General features: G+C 45.0%; 7 protein-coding genes across 7 annotated transcripts; 4 read left to right on the top strand and 3 right to left on the bottom strand.

The window, feature by feature from the left end:
• Positions 1 to 1,385: 1,385 nt before the first annotated feature.
• Positions 1,386 to 2,555, top strand: E1B28_003710 (uncharacterized protein; the record flags this gene model as incomplete). The annotated part of the gene is made up of 6 exons (XM_043148140.1): positions 1,386 to 1,508; positions 1,561 to 1,753; positions 1,801 to 1,838; positions 1,894 to 1,961; positions 2,008 to 2,092; positions 2,142 to 2,555. 6 exons carry the CDS (start codon positions 1,386 to 1,388, stop codon positions 2,553 to 2,555), a joined length of 921 nt encoding a protein of 306 aa, XP_043012732.1.
• A 10,608-nt stretch (positions 2,556 to 13,163) lies between these two features.
• On the bottom strand, positions 13,164 to 15,375 carry E1B28_003709 (uncharacterized protein; the record flags this gene model as incomplete). Its single annotated transcript, XM_043148139.1, has 11 exons — positions 13,164 to 13,345; positions 13,426 to 13,710; positions 13,781 to 13,955; positions 14,038 to 14,154; positions 14,215 to 14,341; positions 14,392 to 14,488; positions 14,539 to 14,622; positions 14,680 to 14,839; positions 14,892 to 15,013; positions 15,077 to 15,191; positions 15,247 to 15,375. 11 exons carry the CDS (start codon positions 15,373 to 15,375, stop codon positions 13,164 to 13,166), a joined length of 1,593 nt encoding a protein of 530 aa, XP_043012731.1.
• A 2,342-nt stretch (positions 15,376 to 17,717) lies between these two features.
• Positions 17,718 to 18,026, top strand: E1B28_003708 (uncharacterized protein; the record flags this gene model as incomplete). The annotated part of the gene is made up of 1 exon (XM_043148138.1): positions 17,718 to 18,026. One exon carries the CDS (start codon positions 17,718 to 17,720, stop codon positions 18,024 to 18,026), a length of 309 nt encoding a protein of 102 aa, XP_043012730.1.
• Positions 18,027 to 18,739: 713 nt separating this feature from the next.
• Positions 18,740 to 20,336, top strand: E1B28_003707 (uncharacterized protein). Its single transcript, XM_043148137.1, has 5 exons — positions 18,740 to 18,898; positions 18,957 to 19,080; positions 19,141 to 19,382; positions 19,439 to 19,521; positions 19,584 to 20,336. The coding sequence occupies exons 1-5, from the start codon at positions 18,773 to 18,775 to the stop codon at positions 20,086 to 20,088; spliced, it is 1,080 nt and encodes a 359-aa protein (XP_043012729.1). The 5' UTR covers positions 18,740 to 18,772; the 3' UTR covers positions 20,089 to 20,336.
• Positions 20,337 to 24,378: 4,042 nt separating this feature from the next.
• E1B28_003706 (uncharacterized protein) lies at positions 24,379 to 25,156 on the bottom strand (the record flags this gene model as incomplete). The annotated part of the gene is made up of 3 exons (XM_043148136.1): positions 24,379 to 24,586; positions 24,637 to 25,022; positions 25,073 to 25,156. 3 exons carry the CDS (start codon positions 25,154 to 25,156, stop codon positions 24,379 to 24,381), a joined length of 678 nt encoding a protein of 225 aa, XP_043012728.1.
• Positions 25,157 to 25,253: 97 nt separating this feature from the next.
• On the bottom strand, positions 25,254 to 25,759 carry E1B28_003705 (uncharacterized protein; the record flags this gene model as incomplete). Its single annotated transcript, XM_043148135.1, has 3 exons — positions 25,254 to 25,349; positions 25,410 to 25,574; positions 25,631 to 25,759. The coding sequence occupies 3 exons, from the start codon at positions 25,757 to 25,759 to the stop codon at positions 25,254 to 25,256; spliced, it is 390 nt and encodes a 129-aa protein (XP_043012727.1).
• Positions 25,760 to 27,232: 1,473 nt separating this feature from the next.
• Positions 27,233 to 27,589, top strand: E1B28_003704 (uncharacterized protein; the record flags this gene model as incomplete). Its single annotated transcript, XM_043148134.1, has 2 exons — positions 27,233 to 27,299; positions 27,360 to 27,589. The coding sequence occupies 2 exons, from the start codon at positions 27,233 to 27,235 to the stop codon at positions 27,587 to 27,589; spliced, it is 297 nt and encodes a 98-aa protein (XP_043012726.1).
• Between the last annotated feature and the right edge of the window lie 355 nt (positions 27,590 to 27,944).

The following is a 27,944-nucleotide window of genomic DNA, read 5'->3' as shown; positions in this document are numbered from 1 at the left end:
ATATTTGTACGGTATATTTAAACACGGCCTGAGAGGAAATAGTGCGAGTTCGTCGGTCTCTACTTGAAAAGGTGAAAAGAATTCAATTCAAACTCGCTGTCTGTGGCTCACTATAATTAAACTCTAGTTGTTACCTAAACTGAACCATCTTGTTTCACTGTTTTCCAGATTCTTGTTATTCTCCATGGCGTTGATTCCACTGACTGATAAATTGAAGGAGCGTGAGAGCCAAATGAACTACTCGCTCAAAGTCGGGCAAGCCTTATTGAGCAGGTGGACCGCCAATGAACTTGGTCCGAACATCGTAGCACCTTACTTTCTCCCTACCCGCCGTAATGATGTATGGCTAAGGTTCTTCTTGTACTCCTACTTAGTACAATGCCTGATCTTGACCCATCTTCAAGTTGTTCACTTGATATTTACCCTGATTCCCGGAGCTTTCCTTACCCCCAGATAATGCTATTAGAGCGGGAATGATGGAACTGGAGCACAATTTACACGACTGGGCTGTGGGAGTCATGGGGAGCACGGAGCAATATTCAGTGGGTGGTATTGAGGTATCGTCATCTTGGTTCTCTTCATCAGACATTCTAGATTTTGCTACAAAGGTCCTCCAAAGAGCCTTGCCCCACATGCAACCTTCATGAGAATTTTACACCAGCCAATCATTCGGTCCTCAAACTCAAAATCACACCTGAATGCCAAAGTATATGGCTTGTCAAGAACCCGGTTATCAAAGTATTTGTACCTGGGTAACCCGATGAATCTGGCCTAATTGTTTTTTTCTATTAAACAATCTTTGATAATGACTAAGCAGTCTTTACCCCAGAATGATGGTATAAGAAAGTATGTCAGATCTTCTTGGGGTAGATGCAATTGAAAATGTACTAGGTAGAGTATTCAATGCCTGGTATACAAATCCTAGTAATTGCCAGCACTGTTGTACTACTTGTAAATGTAAACAAATACTAGAGGGGAAGAAAAACTGAACCTATAGGTTAACCAGTTTGGGAGGGTTGGTCAACCCATTGATCACTGATAACCTGAACTGGTATAACCCAACCCAACATGACCTAAATCAGCAATGAGAACAATAGATGATCAATGTGTGACTGCTTCATGGTCTCCTCATGTTGTCTATTTTCATTCACCCAATCACACATTGAGGTCTGCATTCTTTTTGAAACTAATACTATCCTGTATTCTAGATTAGCAATATATAGAAGGGGGACCCTCAAGGCTAACTGTCTTTTAAACACAGCTTCAGCTTTCCCTCTCTCTTACCTCTCTTACACTTCCCAGCTCATCATTGTCCTTCTTTTCACCTATCCCCAGCCCTTTCCTGCCTTCCCTTTCAATAAAGGACCACTCTAAAAGTCTACACCATGAGAAATTTTCAAGGGGCATCTAGCATTTCAATGCAAACAGCTGTTTTCAATGAGATTGGTGGGAATCAGATCACCAATCACTATGCTGTTCAGCAGAGGGAGCGTACAATCTATGATGAGGTGTGTATATTCTAGTTAAAGAGTTGAACAAATTTGATTTGGCTCGTTCTAGTTTAAATACATATTGTTAGGAGATGTGGAAATGATTCAGGAACTTGGGGAGATAGAAACACAGTACGGACTTGGTTGGAATAAGGAAGCCCCTGTTAGAGTAGTCAAAATGGTATCCTCTGCTCTGGTTCATTGTGGTCAAGGTTCAAAATGTATGGTGTTATCATATAGTGGACCTGCTGCTGAAGAGGCATGTAACAATGCTTTTGAAATTCATAGACAACTAATAGTATTTCTTTAGCATTGGGAAAAGGATTTTCAGTCAATTACTCAGCTAAGGTGGGTTGATATCCCTGGATATTCTGCTATTGGCAATTTATTGAACTAGCAACAGAAATCCACAGATCATGCAACTGTTTGGAATCAATCGGTCAAGAGTTCCTCTATTAATATTCCACAATGGTGGGCTTCTATTAGTGTGCATAGTTCATTCATTTTTTAACTAAAGGATGTTATTAGAGCTTGTGCCTCTTAGTCATGTCTGGCATGATCTTCATCATTTAGGACGATCATACTTTGTATCATTAGCACAGGTAAGTAATTAAATGTGGAATCTATATAATCATTTTTGTTTCCAACTAGCCTGGTTCCAAGCACAAATTCAGATGTGATGAAGATGAGCTGTGGATAGATCCCAAGCAGGGAGCATTGATCCATGGACTGAGAGGACCACATTGTAAACATGTTCTTCACTTATTAATGGAGACTCTTCCAATGTTGTCAAGTCTCGACCTTCTCCAGGATGATGTTCTCTGGACCTATCTCTCAGGAATTAAACCATTGGATAGGGAATTTGATGGAAATGTTGTTGTTTTACTTGCACGGCAGTTTTCGTCTGGTGGAAAGCCCATTTCCAGTCTGAAATCCCAGCCAATTGTTCATTCAGCCTTGACAGGGTTCACAATTGCAGTTGGAGGTATGGTCTGGTGGGGGCTTGGAAGTTCATGCCTTGACTGCAGAGTACAGATGCCAGATGGTGCAGTAAGGTGGGTTTAATAAAAATAAAGAAGGTACTTGTGACTCATCCAAGACCAATGTGCCTGGCTTTGCCAAGCTTCATCTGTTTTTTACAAACTGGGAATTTCACTGGATGAAGATCTCAATGATTACAGTGAGCTCCTTTGCTACTAGTGCCTGCTTTGCACTAACTTTTTTCAAAGAGCTTATCATCCCAGACCTGCGACTAAGTGGGTCAATTAATGGCAATAAAGTGTTTCAGACTCGACGGCAGAAACATGGAAAAATTTATTTGCACATCCTTCCCCCACCTTTCAGATCTACCCACCACCAACACACACATGGATTCCAAGTCTTTTGGTCTTCTGATGAAACTGGGCAAAGCCATACTTCGAACAGAACATGCAAATACCTTGGTCTTCCTACTGGGCTTTGTATCAGAGTACAAAACAATCTGAAACAGTATTCCTGGCCCACTAAAGTATATAAAGATGTACACAGATGGCAAGTTTCTCGGGGCTTTAATCCAACAACCACCAGCTTTGCTCATCACCTCCAATGGCCTATATTTGATGTTATACAATATGACACATCCCAGTTTGAAGAGCTCAATGAAGGTGAGTTATCCAATCACTGCTTTTTTTATTTGATTCTCAAAAATTTAGATCTACTTTTTGATGTTCATCAAGATACACTTAAAGGTTAGAAGTTTGCTTCCATAAATTGTTTTCAGATCTCAACACTCACTATTACAGCATCTCAAAAGAACAAACAAGCAGGTGGATATTATTTTATTCTTTCACTTTCTGACCAGTTTTATAACCATCAAGGACAGAAGCTTCAAGTAACTCTGTCTGGACATTATTCACAGCTCCCTTTTCATATGAAGCCTTTGAGGGGTCAGATATTCCTGCAGTTGTAATGTAGATATTAGAGAGCTAGAATTTCTGATAATATACTATAATAGTTCCAAAGGATCTTATATACATACTGTATGGACATTAAGGACTGTATTATGAACAGTTGACCTTGGCCCCACATTAACTGATCAATGGTCTATTGTCCAAAACTATGAGAATATTCCTTACAGTATGTCATGAACTGAACCAGGGGTACTATCTGTCATGAACCGAACTCAAGACAACTGCTGCTCTTAATGAGGTAAGGTTTTAAGACTTACATGGGGAGCTACAGCTAACAACACTTAATACAAGGGGACCAGAGGGCAAAATGATTGACATTAGAGTTAGATAAAGACCCTAGTTACTTTTGTAGTAACTAGAATTGACATGAAACTTGAATATTGACAACTTGTAGGTTATGTTTTAATAACAATAACCTTATACACTTGAAGGACACTTTAGAATGTCCAGGAACACTGAAAGCTTGCTGGGACTCAGAGGAAATTCACACAGAAACAAGAGATAAAGAGGAAACACAGAAATAGATTGCAAGAGAGGACCAAAGATGTCAGGAGTCGATCCTTGGGTGAGGTGAGCTGACAATTGAAGGGGGAAAAGGAGTGACTCCTAGGTAGAATTGACCAGACAAGAGTGAAGTTCTACTGTACACTTGGAGTACTTATATACTACACCACTTGAGGGGTAAGGAGTCGAGGGGGCAGGGGCCTCCCTATCTACGATGGTCTATGGCGATTGCGAGTCGGACAGAGTGCTCAATGGTAAGGGGCTGAAGGGGTGGAAGAGAGGACGATCGCAAGGATCGAAATGATCAAGCGCGAAGGCGGGAGGGGTTGTGATAACACATGAAGTACTATGGAGGAGTACTTGGAGTACGGTGAGTTCATGATATATCGGTAAAATAATCCTATGGTGCACTTGCGAGAAATAGGTCAGTTGTAAGGTCAAGTACAGATCACTTTACAGGTTTATTAAAATTTTTTACAGGGTCTCAGAGGTCATGGACAGCTGTTTCTGACATGATCCGTGACATTACCCCCCATTTGAAGTCTTCGTTCCCATCCTCAATTAACCCTGTTGTGTAAAATAGTTGGTGACCACATTGCATGAAGGACCAGTGTAGGAGGACTGTTCTAGCAGCTGTACCTTGTAGGAGTTGTCCCACACTAACACTTCATTTTGCTTGAAGCTTTTTCTTGAACAGGAATCAATATTGCACCTATTGATCCTTGGTTTTCAAGATTAGGGCTTAGGGTAACCAGAACTGGGGATGGTCAATTCAAAGGCCAGCCATTGGAGGGACTGGAGGGAACGAGAAGGGATGTAGAACATTATAAAAGATAGTTACTGACCTCTCATTATTTCCCAGTTCTATACTTCCCTACCTTCAAATATTCACCCTTGGAGTCAACTATGATTGGATTTGGTGCATGATCAAGGGAATATCATATGAAAGACCCAATTCATAGAAGAGTACTCCTGATCTCAGGAGAAGGGGTAGCAAGTATAGGAGTAGAACCCTTCTTATAGATAGGTATATAAGAAGTACTTAATAGAGGTAGATTCCCTAGAATTTAATCTTCTGTTCTTGTCCATTTGTCTTGTTCTTTGCCTTTGCCATCTCTATCCTGCTGCTCTATCGCTTTTCTGGTCACCTTCGCTAGGGGTACTCATCTCTTAGTCATGAGTCTGGACTCATTGAAGAGTCCCTTCTTCTATGCTGGAGTACAGGATGGGATACACTCAGTTCAGGTGTGTGGTACACTACATTGGTGTATGTTGGGTACTGCCTGTCATATGCTCTCATTGTTGTTGGAGTATGGTGTCAGGAGGGTAAACCGCCTATGCATATGCCAGGCCTCGAGCCCTGACGCTGAGGATAGCATACGCCTAAAACAACCCAACACCCATGTAGGGCGTACTCCGAGGGGTACCAAACCCCGGTACTCTGACCTACTACAAGATCATACTCCAGACTAATGCTGGCGGACCATCCTATGGGCCTATCGGCAATAGAGGATGACAAGAGCTGGCGACCAAGGAGAATGAATAATGATGATGTCCGGTATCGTGAATATCCATGAACCGTGTGGTGAGCCGTACAACGAACCGTACTCCTATAACGAGAGTAGACCTTCGGCGATGAGAGCATCCTACGATGAGGACCGTATCCTCACGAGCCGGTACTCCAATGACAACGAGAGCATACGATAGACAGTACCCAACATACACCAGTGTAGTGTACCATATACCTGTAACCTAATCCATGCATACCCCATCCTGTACTCTAACACGGGAGAAGGGACTCTAGGACGAGTCCAGACTACAATTAGACGGTGAGTCCCCTAATAAAGGCGACCTGGGTGACGTTGAGCGACAGAGTGAATGGGGCAGAGGTGAAGGGTAAGGATAGGAAAGGATAAAAGGAAGACAAAGGAGATCAAATTCTAGGGAAATATCTACCACTAAGTACTCCTTATATACCTATCTAGTAGGAGGGTTGTGCTCCTATACCGATGACCCCTTCTCTAAGATTAGGAGTACTCTCCTATGAATCGACCTATTTCACATGATATCTCCCTTGATTGTACACTGAGTCCAACCGTAGTTGACTGTATAGAAGGAAAAGTCGGCGGTAGGTACTAATCCTGGTTCAGCTCATGACATATGGTCCTCGTGGGAGGACTCTCTCACTATTGGAGTGCAGTTCATTGCATGGTTCACTACACCGTTCACAGATATTCACAATATAGGACACTGTCACTATTCATTCTCCTTGACCACCACCTCTTGTCACTCTATTGCCGATAGACCCATAGGATGGTTCACCAGCACTAGTCTGGAGTATGGTCTCATAGTAGGTCGGAGTACTGGGGGTTGGTACCCCCACAGAGTAAGCCCTATATGGGTGTTGGGTTGTTATAGGCATAGGCTATTCTCAGTGTCAGAGCTTGATGCTCGCATACACATGGACGGTGTCAGGAGTCAATCCTTGGGGTGAGGCGAGCTGACAATCAAAGGGGAAAAGAATGACACCTAGGTAGGATTGACCAGACAAGAGTGAAGTTCTACAGTACACTTGGAGTACTTATATACTACACTACTTAAAGAGTAAGGGGTCGAGGAGGTAGGAGCCTCTCTATCTACGATGGTCTACAGTGATTGCAAGTTAGACAGAGTGGTCGACGGTGAGGAGCTGAAGGGATCAAAGGGATGACGATCGCAGAGATTGGAATGATCAAGTGCGAAAACAGAAGGGGTCGCGGTAACACATGAAGTACTATGGAGGAGTACAATGAGTAGATGAGTTCGTGACATTACCCCCCCTTTAAAAGCCTTTGCCCTCGAAGGCTTTGTGGTTATACCGTACACCCAAGGCTGGCTTTTTCAAGTACTTTCGGTCAAAATGGCAAGATTGCATTAATCTGTCATGGCGCACTTGGATTAGAACGATGGAACTTTTTGATCATCTTCTTACGCCCATCACTGAGGTTGTTGATTGGTTCCCATATTGATTCCAATAAAGGATAAGTGAGCCATTTGACGAGGTAGTGTAAGACAGAAGGTTTTGTTTGATGATTGTACACCATCTTGGAGTCCAATATCTCTTCCATGTCCCACACTGCCTTGCTGTCCTCGACACTTGCCGGTTCTTGGGACATGCCTTCCTCTTGGTGCTTGGCGATGGAAGGTCGGTGACCGGTGAGGAGTACTGTAGGAAAGACATTGTGCACTTGCTTCCACGTCACGTGGAGGTTCAACTTGTAGGATGAACTACTGACTTTCTCGATAATTTTGAAAGGACCGTAACATCTAACCACAAGCTTCACTGATGGTCATTCTGTTCTAACATTTTTTCCTTCAAGATAGACTAAGTCTCCAGGTTTATAGTCCTCTGCCAGTCTCCGCTTGGTGTCATAGTACTCCTTCCTGAGTTCTGCACTGCGATGAAGGCATGCTTGAGCGTCGTTGCATGCTCGATTAAGTCTGGCAAAGAACTCTTCTGCCATTTCGTTGTTCGTCTTTGTAAACGGTTCGGTCGCTTTCCGGGGGTGGAAGCCACATGTCAGGTAGAACAGGGAGCACCCAGTTGAACTATGGGCGTGGTCATTGTAACAGAATTCAGCCATAGGAATTCACTCGTCCCAATTGTCTTGTCTCCAATTACAAAAGACCTGCAGATATTGTTCGATTTCCATGTTGACACGCTCTGTTTGGCCATCTGTAGGTGTCATGATGAAATCGAATAATCTCATGCCACAAGCTCTTCTCAGGAGGTACATAAAGAAGGTTGTCCTTGGTGAGGTAGTCCCCATGGTTCTCAATGTTACCCTTGTTTTCTCCCATTTCCAAGACTTTAACTTCCCATTTTGCTTTGTGTTTCTTGATTTCCTCCAGGAAATGATCCCCCGGAGTAACCTCGGTACTCGCGGCGTGAATGGTGTGAAGAAATTCGGGTTTTAAGAGGGTGATATCTTTGTGATCATTTTCCCCCCTGTCATGGCCCTTTCATCTCGAAAGTAAATCTGGTTTGGTCTGGGATTTTCCAGGTTTATGCACTAATATAAAATTGTAATCTGCCAGTGCCACTGACCACCTGGCCTGACATTGATTGAGCGTTTTCAATGTCATGAAGTACTGTAAGTTTCGGTGATCAGACCAGATTTCGAATTGTACGCCATTCATCAGGTGATGTCTCCATTCCGAGAGTGAACACATAATAGCCAACATTTTCTTTTCATGAATGTCGAAATTTCTCTCAGTTTTGTTCAACCCCTTTGATAGGAATGTGATTGGTACCCATCCATCTTCTTGTTTCTGGGATAAGATTGCCCCCGTTGCAAAGTTTGAGCTATCCGCTTCAACCCTAAATGGCACATGATCAATAGGAAAATGGAGTACTGGGTCTGAGCATACTGTGTTCTTCAGTGAATTGAATGCTTTCTGCTCTCAATTTTCCCACTTCCACACATATTCCTTTTTTTTCAAGTCATTCAAGGGTCGGGAGAGGTTGGAGTACCCACAAATGAACTTTTAGTAGAAATTTGTGAATCCCAGAAAGCTTTGAACATCCTTAACACATTCAGGCATTTCCCACTTTCTTATTCTGTTGACTTTCATGGGATCCAGGCGTAGACGGCCATTTCCAATGATAAGACCTAGGTACTCCACTTCAGCTTTGTGGAACTTGCCCTTTTCCGGTTTAAGGTATAAGTTGTGCTCCTGCAGAATGTGGAGTACCTTGTCCACCGTCTTTTTGTGCAAGTCCATGTCTTCACTGAAGGTCAAAATGTCATCCACATAGACTATAACCCCAGTGATGACGAGATCTGCAAAGATTTCGTTCATCATAGTCTGGAAAGTTGCAGGGGAGTTTGTCATTCTTCAAGTGTTCTTCTATAAAGACATTGAGTTCCTTTTGTTCTTCTGCTGATAGTGGGTACAATTTGCTCTTGAAGGGCTCTGAACCTTCCTTGAGCTCAATAGCATGATCCCACTTCCTTCGCTCAGGTAAGGAGTCGAAATCTCCTTTCTCAAACACTGAGCAGTACTTCTCAAGGTACTGTGGGTACCATTTTTTCCATTGTTTTCTTTCCTTGTTCCTGCATGTACTGGGCAGCTAGCTGTGCCGCTATGCTTCTTGCTGTGCGAATCTGTTCCGCCTTCTCATCCTCAAAGCGAATTTGCGTCATGAAGATTCAATCCTCCTTTTTGATATCTTCGGTATCCCCTTCGTTCCATATTTGCCACATCCGATGACATTTACACTCTGGTGGGCATCAATTAAACTGAAGAGTGCCTTTCCAATCCACTGTTGGGTTATGATGCCGAAGCCAGTTATACCCTATGATCACATCGCTTTTACCTGTATTGGTTACAGCGAATGTGGTGACTTCAGTGTGATCCTGGATCATAATCCAAAGTTTGACCATATGGGAAATCCTTCCTGCATGATTAGAAGTCCCATCGTTGTTATAGACAGGAACTGGCCGAGCTAACTCATTCAATTCAAGTCCTTTGTCCATCGCAAACACCCTATTAATGTAACAACCTGTAGCTCCACAATCGAGGAGAGCTTCGGTAACAAACCCTTTGTGCGAGTTGAGGGTTTCCAAGGTCGTGGGTACCAGTACAGGGTCTCCCTGAATCCTCTGGATCCATCAAACAGATTCTTTCAGCTGTTTAATGGTCGAGAGCGCATCTTGGACTGTCATTAAGAGGACATCGCGTATTAAGTCGTTATCCACTTCAGACGTCCTACTTTCGTGTGACCACTTCTTCAGGAGGTACCGTCCTTTCTTCTCATTGTGGCATAAATTCCAATAGATCCAATAGGCATCTTTCTTTGACGCGGGGTAAGGGAGTTTGGGATTACTAGCTTTAGGGGGTACTCGAGCAGGTACTCGCTGCGGTACTCCAGCTTTTTTTGCTTTCAATGGCAGATCGGGTATGGGTTTTTCTGATACGTCTTCATCTTTCACCAAATCACTCTCGTTCGTTAAAACACTGAATCGATTGTTATTGGATTCATAGACAAAGGGTCCCTTAGGTGGTGTATCTTTCTTCCTAAGGGGTTCTAAAAACCCACCTCCTCTCCGATTTTCCTAAACTCTGCTTTCTCTGCAGCGCTAAACGACTGGATCTCATTAAGAAGTTGAGAGATGCGATTAACCCTAGGATGAGGGCAGTCTCATACAAGGTGGCCAACTTCTTGACAATTATAACATTGATGGTTCCCACTCCAAGCGTTAGGATGAGCATGGGCTCGATTGATCTCCATAGGTCGTCCTTGTCCTCCAAAGGTCACACTGGTCCCTGTCTTGGTTTCCGCAGGTCCCGGGGTCATGGTTGACACAGTGGGTACCGTAGATACCTGGTTCCAGAAAGGGTTGTTGGTACTCCAGGGTACTGCTGCCACAGGTTTGGCTGCCAGAGTATGCACGTTATGCTCCGCTCTCAGAGCCCATGCACTGTGCTCCTGGAGATTGAACCAAATTGCTACTTCCTTCCATTTGTCATAGGTCTGTGGCATCGGATCCATGGCGTAAATATGACTAATGAGGAATGGCTTAAGATTCGTTTTCAGAAGCATCAGGAGTCCCTCTTCTTCAAGTCCGGATTCAGCTTGGTACTCCTCAAATTTGAGGAAGAACTGACTGGCCAACTCGCCAGGTTTCTGGACCAACCTGTGGAGTTTTCTTTGTGCTATGTCCTTCTGGTCACCACCAGCAAAGTCTCGACGGATTCCTGCCTTCAGGTCATTAAATGACACTGGCCACCGTCCGTTCTCAATTTCCCAGATTTTATTAGCCACCCATTTAGGAGGTAGTGTTCCGTCAGTCATATGGGCAAGGGTCTTGAGAATTTTCGCATGGTTGGCAGCGTATTTCTGGGGATTCCTCTGAAACTATATGTAGAGCTGGGCAAAGAAAGGGTCAATGCCATTGGAGGTTCCGTTGAAAGCTCTAGGCTTTGTAGCAGAGGATTTTACTCCAGCTATAATTCTTCTCGAGTAACCTAGCAATGATTTCGTTCTGATTGTTCAACTGGCTAAGTTGCCTCCAAATGTTGGCATTGAGTTCCCTATCCTGCTGTTGTGCATTGAGGTCCTGGAACCATTCTTCAGTTCTTTGAACCAGGGTGTCTGGATCAGGGAGCGCCAGTCCAGTATGCTGAGAGATATTAGGGTTGGGGTCCATGTGAGTGTCCTGATCTAAGGTGGCAGACATATGCACAGCGATCAAGATTTAAAGGTTTCCAAACTAAAGGTTGGTAGAGAGGGTCAGGTCACCCTTGGGGTACTCTTGTCTATTGTCAGGAGTTGATTTTTGGGGTGAGGCGAGCTGACAATCAAAGGGGAAAAGAATGACTCCTAGGTAGGATTGACCACACAAGAGTGAAGTTCTACAGTACACTTGGAGTACTTATACACTACTTAATAGTGTTCTTGTCAGTGCATTTGGTTCGGTTCGGCGTGGTTTGTACAAGTCTGGGCTTTGATGGGTCGGCAGGAACCATTCAGGGATACGGTTCGGGCTGAAAACTTGACCCAAACCGGTTAAACTATAGTTCCTGAGTAAATGTTTCCCAGAAAAATAAATCAAACTTTTTGATTACTTTTGTGATAATGATAGCAGATGGCATCACTTTGATGTGACGGTAATGGTGCTCTGGAGTGACATTTCTCGTGACTAACAGGGACAAGCGACCCACTGGGTCATGTGGTTCGAAAACAGGATTTCCCAGGCCAAAACCATTCTATATTTGGTTTTTTCGGCAAACCATTTATGGCACCATTTCAGTAATTCGGTTCGCAGTTCGGTTTCAAACTCGCACTAGCCCGAACTGACAAGAACACTACTACTTAAGGAGTAAGGGGTCAAAGAGGTAGGAGCCTCCCTATCTACGATGGTCTACGGTGATCGCAAGTTGGACAGAGTGGTTGACAGTGAGGAGCTGAAGGGATCGAAGGGATGGCAATTGCAGAGATTGGAACGATCAAGTGCAAAAATGGAAGGGGTCGCGATAACACGTGAAGCACTATGGAGGAGTACTCGGAGTACAATGAGTTCGTGACACCCTTTGTGTAAATGATGAGACTCTCCCAACATGTATGATATATAGAAATCTAACAATTTGCTGCCCTTAGCCCTCCCCACCTTCCAGATACACAGTATTCTCCTGCCAGCCTTTGACACTGATTGTTACCAGTTTCCTTCACTTACAGTGAAATGTGGGAATCGGGTTTCTGAAATGGAAAAGACCCTAAAAGGTTCTGAATATGGCTATGAAGTCTACAAGACCAACCATTACTTCTGAGGTCCACTTCTACAGTTTTCGAAGCTGAAGCTGGTTTATTTATTATCTCAGCAGTAAGATTGTCAGGGTATGCTAACTTGTGAAGCCTTCTACTAGCAACACAGAACTCAGCCCTAGAACTTGTATATTTCTTCAGATTTACCTATATTATCATCATAAAACGTAGAAAATATTTTATATTTCATTAAAATCAATGTGCTGGCATGACACTGAAACTCTAGCAACTGCAAAATATATTGCCAAACATCCAAAACATTGTTCCTATCAAAGGGACTCATACACTCAGTGAAGTAAATTTTTCCAAACAACACGGCCAATCCAACGTCCCATCCTGCTTTCCCCAAATTCCCAATAACAAGAAATGATGAAGAATACAAAAACCCCAGAAAACTATTCAATTTGCTACATTCTTGTAGATAAATAAACCACTTACATTCTACCAGTGGACTACCGATAGATACATATAGAAGACACTGAAGTTTCATCCTGAAACTTTAGTCTAGATATTTTGAACCCTTCACTTTAGCTTCCCCACTTATCCCATACCTCTGTAGTGTATGAACTGTAAGACTATTTCATTGTTTTACTCTACAATCTCAGTAGCTCTAAGGACCAGTATTGGAATCCAATATAAAACATTTTACTGCTTACATTTTTGCTTCTAATCAACCCTTTGAATTGTCTTGATATTTAAGAACTTTGTAGCTTCAACCTTTGTTGTCAAAGTTATCAATTCCTAACACTTCCATCTGAACAGCCTTCACATCAACTTGAAGCTCAATAAATACAAAAAGGTTCTACTAGTAAGTACCCCCAAAACTGTTCAGCTCTCAAGGCTTTTTACATCTGTAGCTATGTCCTTATATAATATGCTGGAGGTAAACAATACCTCCAACAATACTTCTGCCTACATATTCTGATGTGCTTTAACCATCACCCTTGCCTGCTGATTTGGAGCACAACTATATCCAACATACACATTGGGTGGTTTCCCAGAACACCTTTTCTCAAGCTTCACATCATAGTGTTGGATAAAATGTGCAATCATAAGCTTCAACTGGATCCCAGCAAAAAATCGACCTGGGCAACCTAAGTGCAAACAGATATAAATAAGGTGAGAATCTGGAGAATGGTACAACTGAGGGCCAGATGACCATGCATGTACTCACTCAATTTCCCATGACCAAAAGGGAGATAATTCCAACTTGTAGTCGTTGCCAGGGCCATATTTGAGTGGGTTTCAAGTCCTTCAAGATGCTTACCCTCAGAATCAGACCTGCAACTTCTTGAGAACCGCCAAGGATCAAACACGTCAGGTGGCTGTTCGCCCATAATTTGTTCCGTGCTTCCATCAGTGTGTAAAGCGGATGTTGGGGCTGCAAGGAGAGCACCTTTTGGAACAGTTACACCATTAGAGAAAGTGTAGTCTTCCATTGCAACACGGTTAAGAGACCCTAAATTCAAAAGGAAAGTTACAAGACTGTCAATGAATGAATCAGCCTTAGGACGGGAAATGCTGCTCACACAAATTCACACCATCCATACGCAAACCTTCTCGCAGGATACTATCCAGCTTTTGCATCTTATCCAATGCAGTCTTGGTCCATCCATCCACCTCTGTTGCATATTTCACCTCTTCTCGCAATATTTTGACCCAACTGGGGTTGGCTGCAAGATGAAAGAGAAGGTGCACAAATGTCTGTGGACAGTTGCATTCAGGAGGAGGTTTATCCACCAATGTAAACAATTTGAATGGGAGAGAGGGAGAGATGATGACTCACATTTGTAGCACTATGGATGGCACCAAAATTGACCACCAGCAGACGCTGACAAAGTTCAAGAACATTCCTTCCCTTCTTATTTGGTGTGTCGATGATTAGCCATGTAAGCAAATCATTCTAAGTAGTTTGATATTTCAACAGCATTACTATGGGTTCCCCAGGAAAGTATTCACTCACAGGGAGTTGAGAATAATCAGCATTGGAACATGTAAGAATGCTCAGGCGTTCCTCAATAATTGGTGTAAGAAGGTTAACTGCTTCTTTGGTACGAGTACCGATGTTGGTAATATACCTTCCAATAACACTGGGTCACAGTCAGCTGCAGTGCAGATAGTGAGGAGCCTATAATCATACCTCTGCAAAAAAGCAGGGTAACCATTGAGTGTCTGTTGAGTGTACCAGACTTCAAGCGTGTATCCAATATTCAATCGAATGTAGGAAGCATTTCGGCCTATGACAAATGTCATTAATGTAAACTCAAATGAGATTGTGCAATCCTACACATGGGCAACCCAACAAATAATCGGTTACTGGCTCGGCAGACAATTCTCTGAATATGAGGAATAGGGGAAAATGTCTTCCACTCTTTTAAGTATTTTGAAAGTCAGAGAAACCAGCAGGTTCACATCCAAAGGCACTCACCAGTTGAATGTTGAAACTCATTACTAAAACTACAAACCACCTCATCTAGAAGCTCAGGAGACAACTCCGGAATGTTCCTCGTTAAACGCCCGCGGATGATATTGACATGATAAGCATTCTCTGTCACAGCTGTGCCAAAGGAGAATTTTGATTTGGTTGCCTGAAAATAAAATTTCAACGTCCTTTCATTGCAGCCTACCAGCTCAAAATACCTCATCAATAGCCTTGTGGAAATTGAGCTTCTCGTCAGGTGCAGACCAGAGCTCTCGGATGAGCTCTTTTCCAGTAACTATAACCACCCAGCGGTCAGCTATGGCGAGCTTAAATAACCCTCCTTTAAACTGCCAGAATAGAATCGGGTAAGCTGATCAGATAGAGATCGGAGCTGCCTATGCACTTGCCTTATCATATCCCTCCTGAATGAGCGATTTGCAATCTGTTTTGAACCTTTTTGCTGCCCAGAAGGAGGTAAGTGGGTCATTTCCGCAACCGACGCTAGGTATACGATAGTACTGGGGGAAAAACGGATGTTAGTCAACACGGCTTGAGGGTAGATACGAGACGAACCATTAGTCTCCGTCTCCCTTTGACCGCAATCCAGTACAGCAAGGACACGGCGAAAACCGCGATGAAAGTTGCAGAGTTGAAATTGAACTGCTTAAGAAGCACCTCTGTATCATTCAAGGCTCCAGTCATGGTGATTACTTCAATGCAGCTTTAGTGATAGAAGTTGGTCTGCGAGTTTCAATGATGGCAGTCACAAAGCATTCCTTCTTTAAATGTCCACTTCCTTCAACTTTCCGAACCACACCTCCATCTTTAAATCTGAACCGGACTGGTTCTGTTCGTCGTTCACCTTCCGATCCACCTTGGTCAGTGATATTCTTAGTGCGTGAGAAGGGACTCCGCCGCTTGTGCTCAGTGAATGCCGTCGGTTTCATCTCACATCGATAGCACGAACCGTTTACCTCGTCTCAGCCTGAGAAACACACCTCGTTGCTAAGTTGGAGGCATAGTATCTTTCGTTTAATCTCGCATCAATCATATGTTCCGTTTACCTCTTCTCCAGTCAGAAGCTCACGACCGTAAAGTCCTCACCCCTGAATCGGTTTAGCCTCCTTGCCGTTGCGATTGGCGGCCTATATTTGGTTTCCCCTCGCATCGATGATGCTGCGACCCGTTTACCTCTTCTCAGAAACCCAACCAGTTTCTCCGAGTCGAGGTGGCATACTTTTGGATTCATCTCTCATGAATATTATCATTTCTCATCGTCGCCCGGGTGGGCCTGATCACCAGTGAGCTATTGTCGCCTTGACCGCAACCTTGAATTTTGAAAGGCCGTTATGTGGAGGATGAATTTTGATGGACATTCAATCTTCGCTGGTGTGATATTGGGAACGAGCTGAGAATTTGTGCGGGAGGGCACCTGCGGTCTTCTAGTTCGAGCTATTTCTTCTGCAACACATCGTTTCATCATGAAGTTAGAAGCAGACAGGATATCTGCCAGATATGCCAGCCCAATTCCCATGATATCCGAGTCGGAGCGTGGAAGCTTGGGCCACTATTGTATTCACATCGTAGCGAGGGTCAGAAGTATTCCTTTCAAACTCACCTTGCCTGGAAAATGACGCTCCTGAACCGGATTTTGGCTCATATCAGGCTTCCGAGTAGCCCCTGATCCCTCCGGATACACTCTCGCCTCTCCGGTATGTTTGTTATCGTTCAGAAACTTAATTTCTTTTTCCCTCTGCGAAGGTTCCCTGCGCTAGTCTCGACGTTAAGTCTAAAATTAACCGCTTCTTGCAGAGCGTGTCCTGTGAGACACCCACCGTTATGGTCTCAATGAGGCAGTCTTGAAAGAGATCGCAACACGGGATGCCAACGACGGGTACCATGGCAAGCTCTATGACAGAATTGCTGATCAAGCGGCTGCACTCGTAGAGGTAGGTCAAGACAAGTTCACATCTGTAGTATTCCATCGCTCGGATGCCGGCGGATCATCCGATCCGGTAGGAGGCCTATATGGAATAACAGTACGCACAAATTTATGAGGCGAAGGTTTGCCCTTTCAGAAGAGATGTGAGAGTGCTTGTCCAAAATACCGTCCCTGAGGAAAAGGACGGACATTGCGAAAGTGGGAAGATCATACCTAACAAGAATAAATTGTGAGAATTAAACTCCCCACACATACTATCAGAAAATGGGAGGGAAGTCGACGTCGGTTCAAGGTTTGCGATGATCCGAGGTCTAAAAACCTGATGAACCAGTGCGAGAAACTTAAACGGAAGCGGAAAGCAAATTCAAGATTAGTAGAGGGGGAAAGCAAGGTATCACGATGAGACCATCATCTTTGCGGGGTAAAAGGAAGGCCGTGGTGTGGAGGATGAGAAGACAATGTCTGAAAAAAACCCGATATGGTGAAAATTTGAATGATGGGACCGAATTTTTATCCCTTTTTGTCTCCATTTCTTCCATAATTTTGTGTCAAACTACGCGTTCTCACGTTTTTATTGGCTAACTGACCGCGTACAAACCGAGTACGTAGATAGATTGGTCAAACCGTCAACGTTGTAGTCCTCAAGATTGATCTTCCCATGTCTTGACTATTAACAAATCCCATCCTGCCGGTATACATCATTCACGACACAACAGAGACACACGAACTTCCAACGAATCAAAATCTGGCCAAACAGTTTCATATCTGTACGCCTTGATCCTCGCGTTGGACCTCAATCCCGACGTAAAAAACAGAGCGCAAGCCGAAATCGATGAGGTGATTGAAGACAGGCTTCCGACCTTCAAAGTCCGAGAGCCTCCCTTATGTTAACGCGTTCGTGACGGAAGCCCTACAGTGGCACGTAGTTGTACCTTCCGGCGAATTATGGAGGATGATATGCAGAGCGGCTACTTCATACCTAAGAATCCTTGTAGCATCGTCAACCAATGGCAAGTTTACCTCCCCTCTCTCTCACGCATACTGCCCACTGAATCCTTTGCACCAGCCCGAAGTCTATCCCGAGCCATCGAAGTTCGAACCCATGCGCTTTCTTCCCCGAGAAGGCTATACTTTCCCCCCGGATCCACGTCTATATGTATTTGGTACCGGAAAGCGTATTTTCCCTGAGAGATATCTTGCAGATACGTTGTTCTTCATTACAGCAGCTATGATTTTGTCTGTGTTCGACATCGAGAAGAAGGTGGGGAAGGATGGGAAGGTGATTGAGCCGGTGGTGAACCCAATAACCGGGGCTACTACTCACATGACCCCGTACGAGTGTGCTATCAAACCTCGGTATCGTCTCTTGAGTGCTGGTGATGTGGACATTGGGAAGAATAATACGGGATAAGTAGCATATATATACGCAGCTTCAGGAATAGACTGTTGTTCATAAAATTATAATTAGCCTTGTGTCCCAAATTACTCAGTGAGAGACAACTCCCCCATAGTTCGTTTTTACATCGCTGTACTTTTAACTGTGCTGTGAGGAGCGACCCAACCGATTTATGCACTCCCGGAAGGACCTGGCCGAGTTAACCGGTCGGAAATAAACTCGTGCCACGTTTCGCCATAACCGTCTGGATCCCACGCTGTCGGTGTGAATATGATAACGTCAGACGACGGAAAACACATCGTGAGAGTCAAGGGCGTTTCTTGGGCTTGCTTCTTTGCTTCAAACGGTCATCCGACCCCAGGTTATCAAAAAAGCTTGGAATTAGCTCAAAATTTTCAACAATCTTGGTGGCAGTTTATTACACCGCCAAGGCCAAGCAGGAGTCGTTTAAACACGTTGTTCTCCGTCAACTGGGTCGGTTTAAACCACCGGGCCCAAATTCCCGGCCTTCCGGCGTTGCGAGTCCGTTCCTTTCTTGAACGAGAACTTACAAGTCCGCTACCACTGAATTTGAGATGATGGTTGTGAGTTTCCCAACTTCGTGCTGCGGATCTACTCTTACTAGGGCATCGATCAAGCGCCAAGCTGTCAAACACTCAAGACACTAGCCGTTCGGAACAAGCCCAGGCCAAGACAAACCCATTCTCTTATATTTCAACGAGTCATGTCTTGGTTTCTACCCTTTTCCCCCTTCTTAGTAAATGTCTTCAGTCACTCGTTCACTCCTCGCAGCCTCCATCGCAGCTATATCTGTCTCTGTTGTCGCACAGGGCAACAAATTCCCTCAAGTTCCTCTCAACGATAAGCGTTTCGAATATAACCAGTTGGTCCGTCATTCACTCCGTTGATTTCGTTACCCTTTACTCATAACCCTCCTTTGACTAGCCATACAAAGTAGACACTGACGTCGGATTGGAACGAGGCGTTCAATACGGTTACAACATCTGCAACTCCACAACCACTGGTGCTCAATCTAAATGTCAAACTGCCATTATCAACTCAATCGACGGTGCGTCTGGTTTCCTCCCCTTCCTCCCTCCTCCTTTCTCTCACTCACCGGTTAAAACAGATTTCTGTCTTTGGGGTCCACCCGACCCTGATTCCCTCGTAGGCAACACAGAAGGCGAGGCCGTAGCCTGGTGTACCGACCCGTCCCATGGAACGCGGACAATTCCTCCCGGTGCGCTCCAAGGCGTGCAGTTCATGAAAACACCAGATTATATCCAAGTCGTTGGGTTTATCGATCAGACAAAGATCAACATGCGAAGCGATGATTACGGTGGGGAGATGGATCCTCATGGGGCTGATTTGGTGCGTTTCTTGGGTGTTTAAAATTCGGGTTGTTTTTCAAATCTCATTTCCTGTAGAGAGGAAATCCTATGGGAGGTTTGCTTTATTCGAAAGCGTGGAGTAGTGGGGGGGATTTCAAACAGGTTATTCAATGGCACAAGTACGCTTCGTACCCGCTTTTCTTCCTGTCTCATCCCCCCTGAATTTCAATTCCCCCTATAGCTTCATGGGCGCCAACTTCTTCTGCCTCAAAGCCTGCGACCCCTCCAAACCCAACGACCGTAAATTCTGCGAACACATCTTCGATCGTATCGGATGTGCCTATAACGCTCCCAACAAAGCTCAAAACGGGACATTCGAGTCCTGTATGGGAGATAACCAAGATTTCCCTGGGGTTTATACGCAGAATGGACAGGTTATGACGTATACGCAGCCACCGGAGGAGTTGGGTGTTATTGCGACGATGCCGTATCAACCGAAGGTTCCCGCGTCTTCGCAGTGTACGCAGTATCAGAGTCAGACGTTGTATGCAAAGTTGGGAACGGTGTCGACATCTGCGAGTGCGAGTGCGGGGAAGCCTACGGGTAGTGGTAGTGGTAGTGGGTTGGGAGGTGGGACGCAGACGGGGACGGGTCAGAGAGCGCAACAGACTGGTGGAGCGGTGGGGGTGCGGGTTGGGGTTGGGATGGTGGTTTTAGGGTTTGTTGGTGTGTTTTTGTTGGCGTAAGGGACACTGCTTGGTTTTGGACTTCGTTCATTTTGGTTGCTCGTAGAATTACCATGTCCTTTCCTTTTTTTTCTTTTCTTTGGTAACCGACCTTGGAATTTCAATTTCTCGTAGTTGCTGTGGATAGCATTTTCTCAAGCTTCGTTAGCCCCCACTGAACACGGCGGGTGCGATTTCTGCCACCAGATCCAGATCTCGTACAGGAAGCGTAACACCGATGTCAAGTATAATTTTGTACTTGAAACGACCGGTTTCGAGCCATTCGAGTCTTGACCCCTCTCGCCTGCGGTTTCGTGGGACGCCATTACTCCCACAATGATTGCCAGGCCTTCTAAGATTCTCGAGGTTCAGCATCGATAAGTATTAAGCAGGATTGAGAGGACTGAGGTCGACGGTCGACCGTGTCCGTTTTGCTGTCCCTCTTCGACAGTTACTGACCTATTTCAGTCAATTCGGATGGGGGTGTGACCTGTGACCTCCCCATCCGAAATTGGGAATCCGGATGGGCAGCCACAAGCCTGTGACCGACCCAGAATTTTCGGAAGTACTCGGCCCCGGGCCGCCAGGGGCCACTGTAGGGTTTAGTCATAGTCCTTTGCCGTTTCGCATGAGCCCCCCGTGACCTGTGACTATCCGAAAATTTTCGGAAATTTGAGAGCCTGTGACGTGTGACCATCCGAATTGACTGAAATAGGTCAGTATTCTTCTGCTTCATTAGTAACGAGTTTAACAGCTGAGCATTTTGAGAGAATACCACTCGGCGGCCAGGTCTGTAATAGTCTGAGGAAAATTGTAAAGTTTTTGTTCTGGGGGATTCGAAGGAACGATAACACACCTGACGATAATCCCCAATGCGTGACGTCATCCCTCGATCCTTCAAATCCCGAACACTTTGCCAATGCTTCCTGCAAATTCCGACGCCAGTCATGGAGGGAAAGAGCGATGGGACGACTGGACAAAACATCGCTTGGACCGCATGAAGAAACTCGGGTATGCTTGGAGTTTGGATAACTGAAACGTTGACAGGTGAGCACATGAGAATGAGAAAAAATTCACCAGTAGGACATACCAGCACTAAACAATCCCACCGTTCGAAAGCCAACAGAGAGAGTAAATTTAGCTGAAGCTTCGTGATTCGTCGAGAATTATACGGATTTCCAATTGTGCGAGCCAGAGCTGAAGAAGTGACTGATGACGAACAGACTTGGGTTCAGAAATCATAGAGATCAAGAGAATGTATAGTGTCATGGTTACTGAAAAAGAGGTGGGCGCCTGTCTACCTTCCTAATTCGTCAAAGCCGCTGCCTGATCCGATTTCCCAATCTTTTCCTCCGCCCCCATGTCACGCCAGATCTACTCAAGCTAGGCTCCATAAACATCCACGTACCTCAATACCTCTTTAACCGTGTGTTGCACTTCCTCCTACCCGCCCTCCACTCAACATCCGACATTCGACATTACAGGCACCATTCTCAACATTCCCAAACCGTCAGAAAATCCGGATCCTACGTACCTCTAGGCAAGGAAGGGTTTTCCAATTCCACGGAAGAATCTTGGACAAGGTATGTATGGCTTAGAATCATCGTCATTCGGCGGAATTTTAACATTTTTCCAGACTTGCAGTACTTGTAGTACATTTTGAGTGGGTATGGTCGTTCTTTGGGTTGCAGAATGTTGATTCTGGGCATCGTCTTGAGTGCATGATGGCTATGATTCGTGCATATAGGACTTGGGGGGTACGTGCGGTTCGATTTTGGGAGTGTTCCACTGTTGCTAAATTCCGTCATCTACAGCGATTCAAACGCATCTCATTTCTGGTCACCCTATCGCTCGTGTCGACCACCCTTCTCAGTGCCATGTCGATTTCCCTAACCTACGCTCCAAAATGTTACCTTTCGGACCCTCTCCATTGCCTTTCAAATGGCAACGCCTGGCTGTTCGCTGATCATACGTAACCCTCAATGACGCGGACTTTCTGCCTTCTGGGGTCGATATGTAGGCTCTTTGTGTACCTGGTGTTTTTTTTGAGGTTGGGACTTGGAGGTACGTGGGCCTTTAATTTGTCAGCGTTAAATCTCTGCTAACCTCTGTCATCTACAGCCTTTCAAATTTCAAACACCACTTAACCCTTCAGAAGACCTACTAAGTGTAGACTCCCTCCTTTTCAACATCTCCATCGACTTCGATCGCCATACCCACGTCCGCATTCTGCTCATATGCCAAACTTCCGATGTTCAATCTTTTGAACCGTCTGTGACGGTTTCTATGTTAATTCACGTTTCAAAGATCTCTGGAGTCTGGTGCCTTGACCATGTGGTGCTATATAGCTTCTCCTTGTTATCATTGTCACCGTTGCGAATGGTAAATACAGTGGCAGCGATGACTTTCATGCCTTTCCCCCCTTTTCCCCTCTGTTCTCCGTCTGTTCGCTGCTTCTGATCCCTCAGTTCTATTACAAGTTTCATCGCTGTATATTTTCTGTACCACACCCGGCCCTCCACTCGATTAAACCAAGGCCACTTGCGTATGGTTATATGACCCATCCTGAAAGCCTTCAACTCCCGAAAAAGTCTGAGGCGTTAACCAAGGAGAACACTAGACCAGCTCAACTATTGCGATTACGACTTCTGCTGGAGCAAAATCACAGCTGTTCTTCCGAACCACGTCAGCCGGAGAGAACATGGCGTCTATTCTCTAGTACCGGAAACTTCCAGCTCCCTGAAAGGTGGCCAGGTGTAGCGCTCCGGCTACGGTAATGGCAACACCGAGAACCATAGGACCGTCCTCCTTCTAACTCTTAGTCAATGTTCCTTGACAGAACGACGTCTATTCTGTTGGCAATGGAAACCTCCAGTTCCCTGGAAGGTGGACGGCGTGGTGGATTTGCTGATGTTGAGTACATACTCGGACTTTCAACGAGATTCGACTTTGAATCTTATCCAGGGAAGTCGTCCGGAAATCAACAGAAGATTGCCAGCCCGGGCGTTGGTACCACAACGGGTTTTAGAGGCTGGCAAATTGTGTCATTGTTATTCGCTACCATTCACAACGCAGTTGCGATTGGACTACCAGTGTTATCGTCAACCAGCGCGTACTCTTACCATCCCTCAAGGCCTCAGGCCTCACTGAGTCCTCGACCACTCAACCCGTTATCCCAGTTGAGGAACTGCAGCTTCATTTGCCAGAATATTTTACGGCACTGCGCCGTCCAGCTCTACTCATCCTCTACACGTTGTCGACGCCGAATAGTAGCTGCTGCAGCTACTATGGCTGCATGTAACCCAATACAATAGGTCAGTACTGCAAAGTGTACACGATCGAGGAAGAGAGGGGTTTGGAGGACAATTTTTGGTTCGTAGTGGAGGGGGAGTGATTGAGTCGGTGGACGCATTTTATTCGATTCTTTTTTATCCTGTTTCGTTATAACATTGATATCCCGATGTATCAAAACGGACTTTCTGTCCTGTATAAGTAATAATGCTCGAAATTGTAGTACATAAGTAATCGGCAGTGCTACAACTGGGTCTACACACCCGAATCATTACAGGAATGTGTTTAAGCAGTGAGAAATAACCAGGACAATCAGTTGATCTAGAGCCCGACGTCTAAATTAGTACCGCAAGGAAACCCGAGCCATCGAAGGCTTTGAATGAGAAAGGAGCGGTGCCAGTGAGCAGTGGCCCAGAATGAGTTAATCGAAGGAGCTGACTGGTTTAAGTGACTGGAAGACGGAATAATGGCAGCGGTTACACCTACAGGACTGTTTGGCTTCTAGAGGTTTTGTATCTGTCGACGTTGACATCGAGGATCCATGAATAGAAACAGATTCCCCGGTCACATCCTGTGTGTCATAGAAGAGTACATTTAAGGACATATCTTCCGAGTAAAGCATGGGATTTAGGCAATATCAGCAACAGCTCAAGGGGATGAAGCAATGCTTACCTTCGTCGACCTCTTCAAACCGGGATGTGGTGGATTGTACAATGTCAAAAATGGGATGTCCGAGGTAACGAGCAAAGTCGGTTGTTGTCGGGTCAAAGCCTCGAGAGACTTGCCACTTTGGTATTTCTTTGTATACTTTGGTAGGCCAGCAAAATTGCAACAAGCAGCGCCCCACTTCGACGCAAAGCCTGGGAAGGCCAAGATATCTGCATGTCCTATTTGAAATTTGTGTTTTGCCGTTTTCATCGGAAGACCAAAAAACTCGGGGGAAAGATGTATAAATAGATTGGTCCATGTTGATGACGTCGTTGCCAAAACACTTCATCGCCATCGATCCGTCCCTCCAATTCAAGATCTGGCCCACTGAGACCTTCGGAACGGGTCGGTGTCAATCAGGAACCAGAAGAAAGAGACCTCACGGTAATAACGGAGATCTTCGTCCAGTGATATTCCGAGTTTGTGGAACACAGCCAAAGCTTGCGAGAGCCATGCAGTGTGGTCCATATGGTTGTGTAGCCAGAAAAAGACATTCTCACGAACATTGACCAGAGTGAATCTATATTTGGGTGAGTCATATGCCACCTTCCATTTTTCCATTGAGCTCACCTTGTTGCACCGTCTGGCATAAGTCCTCTGTCGTCGAAGCATTTATCCGAGTTCCACAGCACACTTGTGACTGCAATTGTGGATCCCGTCAAGGTCGAATATACACTGGTGGCACAAGGCTCATCGGCCCGTGTCCAAGCAGGCCAACCATACTGTAACGCAAGCATTTTAATAACGCGTTCATCAAAACTCCTATCCTTCGGCTCGACCCCTGAGAGATAGCGCCAGAAAACGTCCTCCTGGAGAAGGTCAATATCTGATGACATTGGCAGGGTCTCCAATTTGAATTTTCTAACATAGGCACACTCTGGCCCCTCCAGTCCAGAAATCAATGTTCCTTGCTTGGGATCTATCCAAAGCTCTCCTTCATCACATCCGAATTCGCACTGGGATTCCAGTCAGAAATACAGACATAGATCTTACATTGCATACTTACCCATGCTAATCTTTTGAAGTACGCCCATCCCAAAATGGGAAGGTCATCCCAAACATGACCAAGAGGCACGAGTTCTAATATCATTATCTCTCAGCCAAAAAATACGAGACAGTAGTAGTAAACCCACCACTGTGGAATATTAACAAAGGAACATGTGACCGATTAATTCCAAACAATTGCATTATTTGTGTATTTCTGTCGCTAGTTCAGGAGAATCCCCAGGAATGTTTTGAACGCACTGTAGCCCAGAGATCTGTCTAAAGTCCCTCTCCCATTGCTGAAGGAGCATTGTTAGTTGAATGTGGGATTAGAAAGGATTAAAAAACATCATATGCACCTCCTCTGCATCAGGTCCGCTATACGATAACACTGTACATTTTGAACCTTGACCAGAATGAACAGTGGCAGTGAACGTTGTTCTGAGTACCCCACCCTGCTTGCGAAAAGTTACATCCCCGAGCTTCTGGATCATCTCCACATCTCCAAGCCTTATGGTTCTGAACTAATACCAGGTAAATTGAAACTTTGTACTGATTTTTCGACTAAGGTATGACACACCTCATCATAAATAGTATATTGTTTCTCCTCCTGAATAACATGGTAGTGATTATTGACCTGATCTCTACCGACTTCGTTGAAAACAGGCTGTCGAATCGAAATTTCGGATGCCCCTTCGAAAAAAGGCATTATACAAGTGATGGGGTTGATAGTCGAAAACCTTCCAAGAGGTGTCCCAGAGGTAGGAGGAAGAGGGAGGAAGGTAAGAAGGAGTGTGGGGTAGAGGCCGAGTCGAAGGCATGTTTAAAAGGTCTTCAGCCTCGTGGCCCTCTCCTCCCCAATGACACAGGATAGCTGTCAACAGAGGAGAGAACACGGCCCTAAATGTTGTCTCGTGCGATTGAGTGAATCTAAAATAGACAACATGAGGCAAACATTATTAGGAATCGCATGTCGACCAGATGAGCTGCCGGCCAAATGCGTTCCGTGATTGTACACCAATTGCTGGTGCATAGGGCAAAGGCTATGCAGAGAACCTTCATACGGAAGAGTGTGGAAGGTGAAGAAGAAAGTGTATGGCAACAGAGGGATAAGTTGATGTGTATGTAAAAGGAATAGTTCAGTCCTGTGGTCTTCTCCCATGCATGGCTGTTCCAGGATAGCTGTCAACACAGGAACGAATATAGCACTTGATGCTGTTCCATGTGATTGAGTGAACTCCGAGTCAAAATACAGAACATGAAGTGACCATGCCAAAACCACACGTCCATCAGATGAGCTGCTGGCCAAAATCCTTTCTGGTGGTCAATACGTTTAGTGCTCCAAAGCTCTGAAGAAAATCTTTGTAAGTGGATTCAGAAAAATTGGAAGAACGAAGAACATCGTACCTGAATATCACTCTGTGCCGCCCATGTGCATGATCATGGACATCCGGGATCGTCTAAAGTGCTGTGGACATCCTCGTGCTTTCAAGCACAGCATCAGATTTCGAAGGCCACCAGTAGTGCATGAGGTCGGATTTTAGAGGGCAAAGAGGGTGGGAAGGTCAGATTCTAGAAGACTCAAGAACAGATATTGCTGTACGTGCTGAGACACTGCATTTCGGACAAGTTGAACATTTATTTGCACGGAGTATTACAAACGAAGGTTGGTGCACTCACTTGACGTTTCTTCACTATTATCTGTTCCAGTCTTGTGTTTGAATTTTGTCGTGTTATCAGGAGGACTATGCTTTACAGCATGATTTAGTTGAGGTAAGTATCGTGGTGGACAAGGAAGTGCACGTGCTGGACGCTAAACGAGCGCTTTTTAACTTCCGGCACACCCAACGGATTACAAGTTACAACTATGTATACCCCATGAGAGTCGGGAACCATCACACAGCGTTGAACCATACTTGCTTGATTAGGTGGCCTATCAATTAGATGTCAAGTAATATAATTATAAATATTCAAAATAACGGTCCATCCATTCCAAATCCATTCCAACCTACGTGGACGTCCTGCTTGTGGCAAATCCAGGCTAGAACAGCAAGAACCGGGCCAAATGGAAGTAGAGCTATTTAATGGAAGAACAATAACTATATAACTTTTGCCCACCCACTGGTAAGAGGTCAAAAACACTCCTCACCGCCCCCATAGAAGCGCCCAGTTATCATTTGACATGGCTCCAAAAACCCTCCTCGTTTTCTGCGATGGCAGTGGGAAGGATGGAACTTTGGCACCGCTTAGTAAGAGAATTCCGACGTTTTCCTCATCAAACTTTATACTAAATATGATCTACCCGATAGAAAGCTCTGAGCTGGAGGGCCTCGTTTCCGGAATGTTTGGGTCATCCGACTCACACCCGGCCTCCGAACGACTTTGTTTAGAAGATGCTAGCGACGATATGTATGGTATTCAACTCAGTGTCGACGCAACCTTTGATTCTGCAGCGGCAAGTGAAGATAATGGCGACCATACAAAATATACTACAAATGTCTTGCGCCTTTGTAAATTCTCTTTCCGTCCGTCAGGCTGATGTAACAATCTATCTAACCTTTCTATCACAAACAGCGCGCTCTGTCCTGCCTCACGACAAGTAAGTAATATGCAAGGAGAAGGAGCCAACGGTTTGTTTACCAAGGGAACGTCGGGCCGTACTACAGAAATGGTAACCGACAAATCGTCTACTATCAAAGTGGCGTGGGTTCCGAAGCGGACTTTGCCGGTGGTCCACTAGCGGGGACAGATTTTCTGAGTGGGTTCTGAATCTTCCGGGCTGGTAATGAGCTAATTGATACCTGAACGCTATACAGAGGTCTTGGGAACCGCCGTTGGTGAGCAATGCATGCGTACATTTGGCTGTAAAGTTGATGTTAACTGTCTCATATCCT

Source organism: Marasmius oreades, chromosome 2 (genome assembly GCF_018924745.1).
Source record: "Marasmius oreades isolate 03SP1 chromosome 2, whole genome shotgun sequence".
In the NCBI taxonomy this organism is placed as follows: domain Eukaryota; kingdom Fungi; phylum Basidiomycota; class Agaricomycetes; order Agaricales; family Marasmiaceae; genus Marasmius; species Marasmius oreades.
This window is presented reverse-complemented; position numbering and strand designations above follow the sequence as displayed.

Bases quoted from the DNA above. Each gene is read 5' to 3' on its own strand.
- E1B28_003707 (XM_043148137.1), top strand. From the start codon at position 18,773: ATGTCTTCAGTCACTCGTTCACTCCTCGCAGCCTCCATCGCAGCTATA. The intron at 19,081-19,140 runs GTGCGTCTGGTT...CGGTTAAAACAG, and splicing joins CATTATCAACTCAATCGACG to ATTTCTGTCTTTGGGGTCCA. The intron at 19,522-19,583 runs GTACGCTTCGTA...TTCCCCCTATAG, and splicing joins CAGGTTATTCAATGGCACAA to CTTCATGGGCGCCAACTTCT.